Raw genomic sequence first — 12082 nt, 5'->3', positions numbered from 1 at the left:
GCGTTTTTTAATTTCATGGCTGCAGTCACCATCTGCAGTGATTTTGGAGCCTAGAAAAATAAAGTCTGTCACTGTTTTCATTGTTCCCCCATCTATTTTCCATGAAGTGATGGGACCAGATGCCATGATCTTCATTTTCTGAATGTTGAGCTTTAAGCCAACTTTTTCACTCTCCTCTTTCACTTTCATCAAGAGGCTCTTTAGTTCTTCTTCGCTTTCTGCCATAAGGGTGGGATCTGCGTATCTGAGGTTATTGATATTTCTCCCAGCAATCTTGATTCCAGCTTGTGCTTCATCCAGCCCAGCATTTCTCATGATGTACTCTGCACATGAGTTAAATAAGCAGGGTGACAATATACAGCCTTGACGTACTCCTTTCCCAATTTGGAAGTAGTCTGCTATTCCACATCCAGTTCTAACTGTTGATTTTTGACCTTTACACAGATTTCTCAGGAGGCAGGTCAGGTGGTCTGGTATTTCCATCTCGTTCAGAATTTTCCAAGTGTGTTGTGATCCACACAGTCAAAGGCTTTGGCATAGTCAATAAAGCATAAGTAGATGTTTTTCTGGAACTCTCTTGCTTTTTTGATGATCCAAGGGATGTTGGCAATTTGATCTCTGGTTCCTCTGCCTTTTCTAAATCCAGCTTGAACATCTGGAAGTTCACGGTTCACATACTGTCGAAGCCTGGCTTGGAGGATTTTGAGCATTACTTTACTAGCTTGTGAGATGAGTGCAATTGTGCAGTAGTTTGAACATCCTTTGGCATTGCCTTTCTTTGGGACTGGAATGAAAACTGACCTTTTCCAGTCCTGTGGCCACTGCTAAGTTTTCCAAAGTTGCTGGCATATTGAGTGCAGCATTTTCACAGCATCATCTTTTAGGATTTGAAAGAGCTCAACTGGAATTCCATCACCTCCACTAGCTTTGTTCAGAGTGATGCTTCCTAAGGCCCACTTGACTTTGCACTCCAGGATGTCTGGCTCTAGGTGAGTGATCACACCGTTGTGGTTATCTGGGTCATAAAGATCTTTTTTGTATAGTTCTTCTGTGTATTTTTGCCACCTCTTCTTAATATCTTCTGCTTCTGTTAGGTCCATACCATTTCTGTCCTTTATTGTGCCCATCTTTGCAGGAAATGTTCCCTTGGTATTTCAGAATGAAATGAAGAGTACAGAATGAAGCAGGGCAAAGGCTAACAGAGTTTTGCCAAGAGAACACACTGGTCATAGTAAACACCCTCTTCCAACAACACAAGACAAGACTCTACACATGGACATGACCAGATGGTCAATACCAAAATCAGATGGAGAAGCTCTATGCTGCTGCTACATCGCTTCAGTCGTGTCCGACTCTGTGTGACCCCATTGACGGCAGCCCACCAGGCTTCCCGTCCCTGGGATTCTCCAGGAAGAACACTGGAGTGGCTTGCCATTTCCTTCTCCAATGCATGAAAGTGAAAAGTGAAAGTGAAGTCGCTCAGTCATGTCTGACTCTATCGACCCCATGGACTGCAGCCTACCAGGCTCCTCCGTCCATGGGATTTTCCAGGCAAGAGCACTGGAGTGGGGTGCCATTGCCTTCTCCGGGAGAAGGTCTATACTGTCTGCAAAAACAAGACCAGGAGCTGACTGTGGCTCAGATCATGAACTCCTTACTGCAAAATGCAGACTGAAATCAAAGAAAGTAGGGAAAATCACTAGACCATTTAGCTATGACCTAAATCAAATCCCTTATGATTATAAAGTGGAAATGACTAATAGATTCAAGGGATTAGATCTGATAGACAGAGTGCCTGAACAACTATGGACAGAGGTTCATGACATTGTACAGGAGGCAGTGATTACGACCATCGCCAAGAAAAAGAAACGCAAAAAGGCAAAATGGTTGTCTGAGGAGACCTTACAAATAGCTGAGAATATGATATAGCCATTCATTTAATGAAATCATAAAGTCATCAAGTATGACTATAACTATTATCAAAAAGATAAGAGATAACAAGTGTTGGCCAGGATGTAGAGAAAAGGGAACCCTAGTTCACTCACCATGAATGGGAATACAAAGTGGTGTACTATGGAAAACAGTATGGAGGTTCCTCAAAAAATTAAATATAGGACTACCATACAACCCAGGAAATCCAATTCTGGGCATTTATCCAAAGGCAATGAAAACACTAATTCAAAAGGATACATGCACCTCTGTGCTCTTAGCAGCACTATACAATAGCCAGGACATGGAAGCAACCCAAATGTTCAAGAAATAAGGGTGGATAAAGAAGATGTGGTGAATATATGCAATGGAATAGGTTTCAGCTGTCACAAGAAGGAAATCCTGACAACTGCAGTAACATGGATGGATCTTCAGGACACTGCGCTAAGTGAAGTAAGTCAGGGAAAGACAAATGCACGATCTCACTTAGGTGTGTGCATACTAAGTCGCACAGTCGTGTGCAAGTCTTTGGAGCCCCATGGACTGCGGCCTGCCAGGCTCCTCTGTTCCTGGGATTCTCCAGGCAATCATACTGCAGAGGGTTGCCATGCCCTCCTCCAGGGGGTCTCACTTACATGTAGAATCTAAAGACAAACAACAAAAACCCAAGCTCACAGATACAGAGAACAGACTACCGGTTGCCAGAGGTGGAGGTGGGTGAAGTGGGTGAAATAGGTTAATGCAGTTAAAATAAATCCTAGGAACTTACCCACACACTACTGTATACCCAACAGAAAACTACTAAGGACTCAGTGCACAGCACACGGAAGTCTACTCAATACTTTGTAGCGACCTGTATGGGAAAAGAAGGTCAGGGCAGACCTGCTCGCAGAACCTCTGGAAGTGGACCTTCCAGTCCTGTTGTCTGAGTCCCAGCCATCATCCCAGATAACACCAAAAAGAGAACAGACTCTTCAAACTCCCACCCCCACAGAGCTGTGAGCATGGTGAACCACTGCCGCTCCATCCCACCAGGTCCTGAGGTGGTCACTTACGCAGCACAACCACCAGAACCAGAGCACGGACAGGAACCTGGCCTTTAATTCCCTGTCAACCCTGGATCTGGGCTACACTCCTCCCAGTGCCCAGCACTCACGTCGCAGGCCCCAGGTGCCCATCTGGGCAGAACACCTGGCTCCAGACTGAAGTTCTGGGGGACCCTGCACCCCAACCACACAGGCTGCCTGCCTTGTGATCAAAGCATTAAACATGCCCAGGACAGTGGTGCCCTGCTCACCCCATGAACCCCGACAACCCCGGCCCCAGAGAAGCAGACACCTGCCCGCCCTGAATAAACTCCACAGTGGCACAAAGCATCGTTAGTGTCACAAGAGAAGCATCAGAAGAGCTGTTTAAACAGATCAGAAGGTTCAAGTTGAAGATACTCTTCTAAAATTCTCCAACTACAAAATGAGGTTATCAGAGGAGGGAACCTCCCCCTCAGCTCCCCTGAAAGAATCAGGTGCTCAGGCTCAGACAGCATCACACACAGAAGAGCGGGGAGCCTTTCTGCTCCCCGACCTGGAGAGAGCTGGCCCCAAACCACACACCTGTGCCTAGCTGGCCAGGCCTGCGTTCACCCGTGTGGTTACACAGGAGGAAGCTGCCCAGGTGAGAAGGTGACCTGGGGAGCCCAGCAGGCTACCTACCAGCTGACATCCTTCACAGGCCGCATGTGGGGCGCTGTTTGTGGGGCCCTGAGAGAACCCCGCACTATCCCCGCCCCCAGGCTGGCCTCCAGGATGAGCCCCAGAACAGGCTCCGCAGTTCTCTGCTCTGTAGCCCCAGCAGTCCCCACTGGCAGGTCCGAGCTCTGGTGATAAAACACCTTTGAGTGACTCACAGATTTTCCTAAGAAAATCACACTAACATTCCCTTGGGAAAATTTTTTTTGCCCGAAGATGTTCCCCTCTTTTAAACAAAATGGTTAAGAATGCAAGAAACCGTGGGCTTTGTAGATGACATCTGTTCCTCTAAAAAGTCTTCACGTGTAAAATGTCACCAAGTGAGATGGGAAACCCAGAAGGGAAATCTCCTAGAAGCCATCTCTGCTGTCACATGAGACACATGTTTAAAATGCCAAGTGGGTATAGCTGCTCAGAGGAGCTGGGGAACACAAGGAAGAACTTTCTGGGCTCTGGCATTACTGCAATTCCCATAGCTTGCAGTGAGAGAGCTCAAAGGATGGTCCCTTGAGGTCTGCTGAGGAGCTGAGGGGTTCTGTCCACCCAAGTAGGGGAGTGCCTCACTTGCAAAGTACAGGGTGACCAATGAAATCCCCCAACTGGCCAGTTAGCAAACCCCAAACCCAACGGTTATTTGAGGAATCCCGCTGGACACCTGGACGTTTCTTAAGAACCATGAGGGAAAACCGGAAAACTGTGCTAAGGTCTGTTTCCACTCCCAGGATACAGCTGACTCCCAGAGTGTGGGTTTTCCACACTACCGACCAGCCCTCCAGCCCTTTGGACACTAACGACCTGCCCTGAGTGCAGACCCCACAGGTGAGGGGCCCAGGCCCACAGGACACCTCACTTCAGATGCCTGCCTCCAGGCCCAGGGTCACCTGTGCTTCTGACTTACCGGTCAGCTCTAAGTCAGGGCACCCACTACCACCTTCTTGGGTTTGATCATTTGCTAGATGACTCAGAGAAACAGCTTCCTTACAACGACCAGTTCATCGTGAAGGCTACAGCTCAGGAACAGAAGGTCTCGGGGGGCGAACCCAAGCCTCACCTACTGGGAAGCCATCAGATGTCAATGTTGAGGAGTTTCTTTTATTTTCCACAAAGCTCCACCTCCAGCTCCAACCCCTTCCTGGAGGTGGGTGGGTAAGGCTAACAGTGACCTGCCTCCATCCCAGGCCAACCTAGGGCCCACCCTGAGTCACCCCCTGGGCAAAAATTCAGAGTGATCAAAGGGGGCTTCTTAGGAACAATAGAAGATAACCCTATGGTTTGGGAAACCCTGAGGTTCTGGGAGATCTGTGCCACAAAGGGACCGAGACCACAGACATTTTTCCTCTGTTCCACCCAAGGCGTGAGAAAACAGTTGCGATTCACTTCACAGAGGCCAGCTGACATCCCCACTAGATGAAGAGTTCTTAAAAACGAGGCGAAAGGCGACCCAAAGTTCAACAGAAAAGTGGGTAAAAACGGAACAGTTTTCAGAAGAAGAGGTTGTTAACAGTCCTTTAACGCTTGCAAAGATGCTCAACATCACTCCTGAAGAAAGAGGCCCCTTGAAGCAGGAGGGACCATTTCTTTTTTTTTTTTAGGAGGGACCATTTCTGCCTGGTATGCCATCCACAAGCTCTGATGGTATGTGTGTGGGGGGGTGGGCACAGCTGCTCTGGGACATGGCTAGGGGACAGCAGGCACAAGCTTGCTCACTGCGGTGGTTATTTCTAAGAGCAGGGCATCTGAAATAAGCAAAGTGTCCTGCACAGGAGGTGGTCGTGGACAGTTCAGGGCACGTACGTGCGAGTGACAGACAGAGCAAGGGTGCGTTCCATTTACTGATGCCAGAGCTTTCCAGGAAACACAATGCAGGAAAAAAAGAGAACAAAATGGTCCAGGTGGGTTGATACCTTCCGGGAATGATGAATAGCATGTGCTTCTACACACGCAGATGAATGCCTGCATTTGCAAAGAGAAACCTAAGATGCATGAAACGGACTAGTAACAATGGGAAAGAGGGTGGGGCCAGCAATTGCAGCAAGACACATCTGCACATAACTTTTCATTCAGTTTGACTTTTGAACCATGTAAATGGCTTATACATTTTAACAATTGGAAAGAAAAAAGCAAATCCTAAAATAAACCGAACGGAACACAAACCAAAAAAAGGAACATGACTTGTATCAGGCACAGAAAAACACATTTCACGGAGCTTTTTCGACACAGTAACAGCACACCCCGAGCAAGACAGAGTCTAAGGACAAAAGGAATGACAGAGGAATTCTGAATTTTCTTGGTACTGGTAATGATGCAGTAATTCTGAAACTGTTTTGCCTGGTGGTACGCATCAAATGAGTTTGGACTGATGTCAGAAACAATTTTTACTGTGGGAAGAAGGAACTAGCAAGATGAGGATGAGGAGGAATAACCTCGTCATGACTTAAATTGGGGGTAGCAGCATAAACTCATGGTGGGAAAAAATCTGTACCTGGCTCCGTCCACTAAGGGCACCTCAGCCAGTGCTGAGACCCCAAGTTCTGCTCCACACTCTCCACTGGAAGGAAGCAGAATGCCTTGGAAGAGTGGCTGCTCCATCCACTAAGGGCACTTCAGTCAGCGCTGAGACTCTGAGTTTGAGTCCACACTCTCCACTGGAAGGAAGCAGGGCACCTTGGAGGAGTGGCTGATTGCAGGTCTGGGCACGGAAAACACAGGAGGAGCACAGAGCATCTGCAGATCAAGGGAGTGCTCAAAGACTGGGAGAACCTCTGAGTCCTCCGTGATTAAAAAAAAAAAAAAGACGGGTGTAAATTGATGATGTCCTCAAAACATGTCCACAACCTAATTCCTAGAACCTGGGGATTTGATTTGGAAAAAGGGTCTTAGCAGGTGTAATTACAGAGAAGGCAATGCACCCCACTCCAGTACTCTTGCCTGGAAAATCCTATGGAGGAGCCTGGAAGGCTGCAGTCCATGGGGTCGCTGAGGGTTGGACATGACTGACCGACTTCACTTTCACTTTTCACTTTCATGCATTGGAGAAGGAAATGGCAACCCACTCCAGTGTTCTTGCCTGGAGAATCCTAGGGACGGGAGAGCCTAGTGGGCTGCCATCTATGGGGTCTCACAGAGTCAGACACGACTGAAGTGACTTAGCGGCAGCAGCAGGCGTAATTAAGCATCTTGAGACCAAAAGATAACCCTAAATTATCCTGTTGGGCCCTCCATCCCCTGATCAGTGTCCTTATAAGGGACAGGGGAGACAAGACAGGGAGAAGGGGAGGAGCCCTGGGACCAGCACAGAAGAGTGGAGCACCTGCAGCCTGTGGAGGGTGCGGAAGGATCCTGCCTGGTACACCTGGAGATGGGGCACCTGCCAGCTGCAGCCCTGCCCAGTCCCATCTCTGCAGAGGGTAGGATGGAGGATCTGCAGCAGGTGAGCCCCTGTCAGCTGGGGAGATGACTAGGGTACCACTCAGCCCCACAGCTCTCCCTTGGGGCCCCTGAGATGTCCAGGCAAGCTGGCACTGCCCCTAGGGTATGCTGAGTGATCCACCAACAAGGGAGGCAGCTGAGGGTCTGGGGCAGTGGGCGGCCCTCCACTCATCTAGGATCCGCTTAAATGGAGCAGATGGCCCAGGGTCCCTCCCAGGAAAAAAGAACGCCCCAAAGGGAAGAGACCCTCCATGGGAAGAAAAGGGAGCAAAGGACCACCAGGCAGAAGACTCTGAAAGAAAGACCACATGCTTTAGTTTTTTAAATTAAGAGAAAAAAAAAAAAGTCTCATGAGCAAAAAATAACAGCAAAAACAAATGTTTTACATCACTGAAAGAGTTCGGTTATAAAGATGACAAAGTTCCCAAAAAGTTGAGCAAAAGTCTAAAATGATAGACGTGAAGAAACAAAATGGATGACACCTGGCAACCCCACACCTGTGGGAGAATGTTCCAGGGAGGGGGGTCGCCAAAGGGCAGTTCACAAGTTTTCAGAACTGCAAAGCAAGGACCTTGGTGGCCAGGGCTTGGAGGTGCCTGGCACATGTCACCAGCATCCGTGGACTGGCAGGTGCCCCTGGTTCCCTGCCACCCCCCACCCCGGCCCCAGCACTGAGGCCTCACTCTGGGAGGAGCTCTGCATGTGAGCACCGCGGTCCTGAAGGAGGCCAGTGATCCACCACAGGGATACCGTCCACAAGGACACACTCTGGGCACACGGGCCAAGAGAGGCCACCGGAGTGAGGAGGGACCAAGCCCAAGCTGAGGTGTGTGGTGGGAGGATGGCACCAGGGCAGAAGCAGCACCTAGGATCTCCCAGGAGAAATCAAGTCGCATAGAGAGAGGGGTGCCGGCTGGAGCCTGGACCCAGGAGGGACGGAGACTTGCCTGAGAGGCTTTGAGGGGCCTTTTCTAGAATTCTGCACCACTCGCCCATCACTTAAATGTGAAGACGGAGAAGGCACGGCCAACACCTGCCAATCCTCCTCCCTGACATCAGGTGAGGTAAGTCAGGGAACAGGTGATCTCCAGGCCAACAGAGCCGGGCAGCTGAGGCCAGGGGCCTCTCCTTGGGGAAATCTTGGGGGAGATGACACAGGTGACAAGCGCTGGAGTCCAATGAGTTAACAGAGCAGAGTCATCAGCTCCAGGAAGAATAAAAGGTGATGGACATACAACCTGGCTCATGTTGATTACATTTAGTCGTACTGTGAACATCATGCTGTACTCAGTCCCTCAGTCGTGCCCGACTCTTTGTGAACCCATGGATGTAGCCTGCCAGGCTCCTCCGTCCACAGGATTCTCCAGGCAAGAGTACTGTCATTTCCTCCTCCAACATTTAGTCATATGTATAAACATGAAATGCTGACCTCCTCAAAACCACACTAAGTCTATGTGGGGGTGAGCACGGGTGGGGGGAAAGTAAAGAGAATAGTCACCTTCTAAAGGGGAAAGTCACGAGGTATACAACAGTATCTACAAACGAAAAACTAGGAAGCATAGGATGCTATGGCACAAACACCAAGATCATCAGTTCAGAGAAGAGAAGCGCCTGCCCCTGGGCAGGGAAGAGATGCCTGGGGACACCAAGAAACCAGGCAAAGGCAATCTGACTTTCTAAACTGTACTCATGTCAAAAACACTACAGGTAATTCCAGCTGAGTCTCTGCCTAGGGATTCCTAGGAGCAGGTTGGTGTGACTCTCAGACAATCAGGCCTCTGAGCTCCTCCGACCAGTGACCAGCACTGACCTGAGGGCTACAAGGACTGGAACCCCATAGGAGAAAACATGTGTAGGCAAAGAACCCAGGGCAGCACAAGCTGGCCGTGCTCAGGCCCTGGGCCCTGGACCGAAGAGTTACACTCCAGGAGGGAGGAGGATAGGCCCTCATGAGCTCAAGAAACAGAGGAAGATGGGAGAGCGCCTGAGAGGACCAGGGAGAGACTTTCCAAAAGGGGCTGTGTGTCATTTGGCAGCCAGGACAGTTTTCTCAAACAAGGAGACAAGATTATTACATTAACAAGGAGAGCCAAGGCTAGAAATCACCGCTCTCGGACAGTCAGGAGTCGCCATCTTGCTTTTCCTGTAAAGCGTCTTGGAGTTACCATCCATGCCCATTAGTGACACTGCCTGCACACCTATCTTAAACCTCACAGCTAAATTCACCCAAAGAGTGAGCTGGCACAAGGCCCGCCTGCTGCAGCCCGTCAGCCAGATCACCGCTTCATGTTTACGCTCCAACCCCCGCGCCACCCCCCCCCCACCACCATTCTCTGCATTCCTAGAACACGCCCTGCTCGGGATGCCACAGGGCGTCCCACTCTTTGCGACCCCATGGACTGTAGCCCGCCAGGCTCCTCTGTCCATGGGATTCTCCAGGCAAGAATACTGGTGTGGGTTGCCATGGCCTCCTCCAGGGAATCTTCCTGACCCAGGGATGGAAGCCAAGTCTCCAGCACTGGCAGGTGGGTTCTTTACCACTAGCGCGACCTCGGAAGCCCATTAACTCCCACACATGCCTCACTTCTCAGCTCAAGCCTCACTTCCTCGAGAAAACATGCTGGTTGCCCCTGTCAGGAGCCCTCATGCATTCCTTCCCTTCCTTCCTACCAGTTTGTAGTTTCACCCTCATTTAGGTGAGAACCTAATTTGTGGCCAACTCACAATCTAAGCCAGTGGTTCTCAAGTGGGGGGTCCCCAGAACACACCAACAGTATGTGAGGTGAAACTATTAGTTGGGCCACAGCCCAGACCTACTGAATCAGAAGCTTGAGATGGGAGGCAGCAGCCTGTGTTTGGAAAGCCCTCCAGGTGATTCCGATGCACACAGCAGGTTGAGAACCACTGCCCAGGTGTTCTGCAAGCCTTGGGGATCCCTGGGACCTAGCACAGGGACAAAGACAAGGGCTTGGCAGACAAAAGTAAGGACGCAGGAGGATTTCCTTATCTGCAGAATGGTGAATGACATTCCACGACCTCTGACCTGCAGAAGCCTCAAAATCCACATGGAGCCTGCGGGCAGACCTGGGTTCCAGTCCCAGGTCCCCAGCCCTTCTGGGCTCAAAATTTTGGTCTTTGTAGCTTCTCACCTGTGTGTTCATCATTTGCCTAATTTCTCTTGGTCTTAACAGACTCACCTCTAGAATGGGAATAATGATGGGAACTATTTCCTAGGACTGCTGAGATACTTAAATGAGACAAGGAAACAGACTCACCACACATGGGGAAACTGGAAACAAGTTTGAACATTGTTACTATAGTCCTAACAGGAATTACACAACTTGAAGCAGTCTTCCCCCTGGGGGTCTCCGCTTCCTAACTCAAGACTGGCATACACTTCAGAAGCCATCTTCCTCCTCCGCATACTTGCATCTAACAGCCCCCAGCTGGGCTGCAGACAGGCCAGGTCTCAGTGACTGCGCATCTGCCTAGAGCTCAACTGAAGCCATGTCTGGAGGTCCCCCTCAACTAGGAAGTCAGACCTCAGTAACTTAACCGGTGAGCAGGTGTTTCGTCTCAGCGTGGATCGGCCTCGTGGCTAGGATTCAAACGAGCTCACACTTGGTCCAATTTTGGTACTTGGGGAAATATTAATAGCATCAAGGAAAACACATTCCCATCCAATAGGTTTTTTTTTTTTTTTTTAAAGGGACGGCTTCTGCCTCTAAGACACAGGGTGTACCACCTGCCAACAAAGTGTCCCCTCCTGCCCTCTGTCCCGCAGCCTCCGGGAATGATGACAGGGGAACCACACAAAATGGAGCGGCGCCGAGACACCCCCACCCCCCGCGGTGCGCCTCGGCACTGGGTCGACCCGCACCCTCAAAACACAGGCGCGGGGAACCCCTGGGGCGTGCGGAGACCTGGGCTCCGGGACCCCCCCACTTGACGCCAGTAGCCCTGGAGCGGACAACTCGGCGCGGGGACCCCCCCCTTGGCGCCAGGACACCCCCCCCGCCAAGAGACCCCCCCGGGCGTACAGACACTTGGGCGCCAGGACCCCGGGGCATCAGACCCGTGGGCTCCAGGACCCCTGGGCTCGGCCGCGGGCCGGCGGGGTCGGGCGACACACTGGGCTCCCAGAAGCCAAACGCTCAGTAATTTTCCTGGGAGCAGACAGCCGCGATGGGGGCTCTGCCAGCAGACAGTCCTCACAGCCCCGCGTCCCGCCCGGCGGCGCCGCACGCTCGGGAGCCGTGGACCGCAGCCCGGTGTGCGGCGGGGCCGAGGGCCGAGGGTCCGCTGTTCGGCTGGCGGCCGCGCGCGGAGCGGGAGGGAGAAGGCCGCGGGCGGGAATGAATGGCCGAAGCACTCACAGGCCACGTAGGCGAGCAGCGCGATGCCCAGCAGCAGCTTCATCCTCCTGCGGCTGACGGCGGACACTAGACGAAGCAGCGGCTGGCTCAGCATCCCGGGCCGCGCGCTGCGGCCGCCCGACTCCGAGCGCGGCGGCGGGGGCGGCCCGGAGGCCCCGCCCCGCCCCACGCGCGCTTCCTGCCGGCGGGGTCCGCGCGCATGCTCAGCGTTCGCCCCGCCCCACTCCGCAGGCGCAGTGAGGTGGCCCCAGCTGGCGGCGCGTGCGCATGCGCAAGCGAAAGCGTGGACGCCGCGGTGGGCGGTGCGCCTCAGACCTGGGTACCAGAGCGCCAGGAGGTTGCCGGGCTGATTTGTGCTATATTTGGGCAGGTGTTTGGAGTTCTTTACCAGCTCACTCTGAAAGTTACCTGTTTTCCCGGCTTGTTTAGCTGAAACAGCGGCAACGATTAGTGCCCTACATATCACTGATGTCCAGACTCCGTGCGTTTTACCCTCTGATCAGCTAGGACGTCTTTTTTTTAAAAATAAGGCGTTTATTATTATTTTAAAAAGTAGTGCTAGTGTTGTACAGTGAGGACAGACTAGGAAGGAAAGGGTGGACC

At 51.5% G+C, this 12082-nt stretch overlaps 1 protein-coding gene across 2 annotated transcripts in view; it reads right to left on the bottom strand.

Moving 5' to 3' along the window:
• The window catches only part of UXS1 (UDP-glucuronate decarboxylase 1), a 56558-nt gene extending 44912 nt beyond the window's left edge, over positions 1-11646 (bottom strand). The window contains exon 1 of one of the 2 annotated variants that reach the window (XM_027555445.1): positions 11480-11646. In XM_027555445.1, coding sequence (XP_027411246.1) covers positions 11480-11573 — 94 coding nt within the window. In that variant the 5' untranslated portion in view covers positions 11574-11646. The remainder of the gene's footprint in view (positions 1-11479) is intronic. The other variant, XM_027555444.1, reaches the window with a different exon arrangement.
• Positions 11647-12082: the final 436 nt, after the last annotated feature.

Source organism: Bos indicus x Bos taurus, chromosome 11, assembly GCF_003369695.1.
Source record: "Bos indicus x Bos taurus breed Angus x Brahman F1 hybrid chromosome 11, Bos_hybrid_MaternalHap_v2.0, whole genome shotgun sequence".
NCBI lineage: Eukaryota > Metazoa > Chordata > Mammalia > Artiodactyla > Bovidae > Bos > Bos indicus x Bos taurus.
Note: the sequence above shows the minus strand (reverse complement) of the source record. Positions and strands in the feature narration are given on the sequence as shown.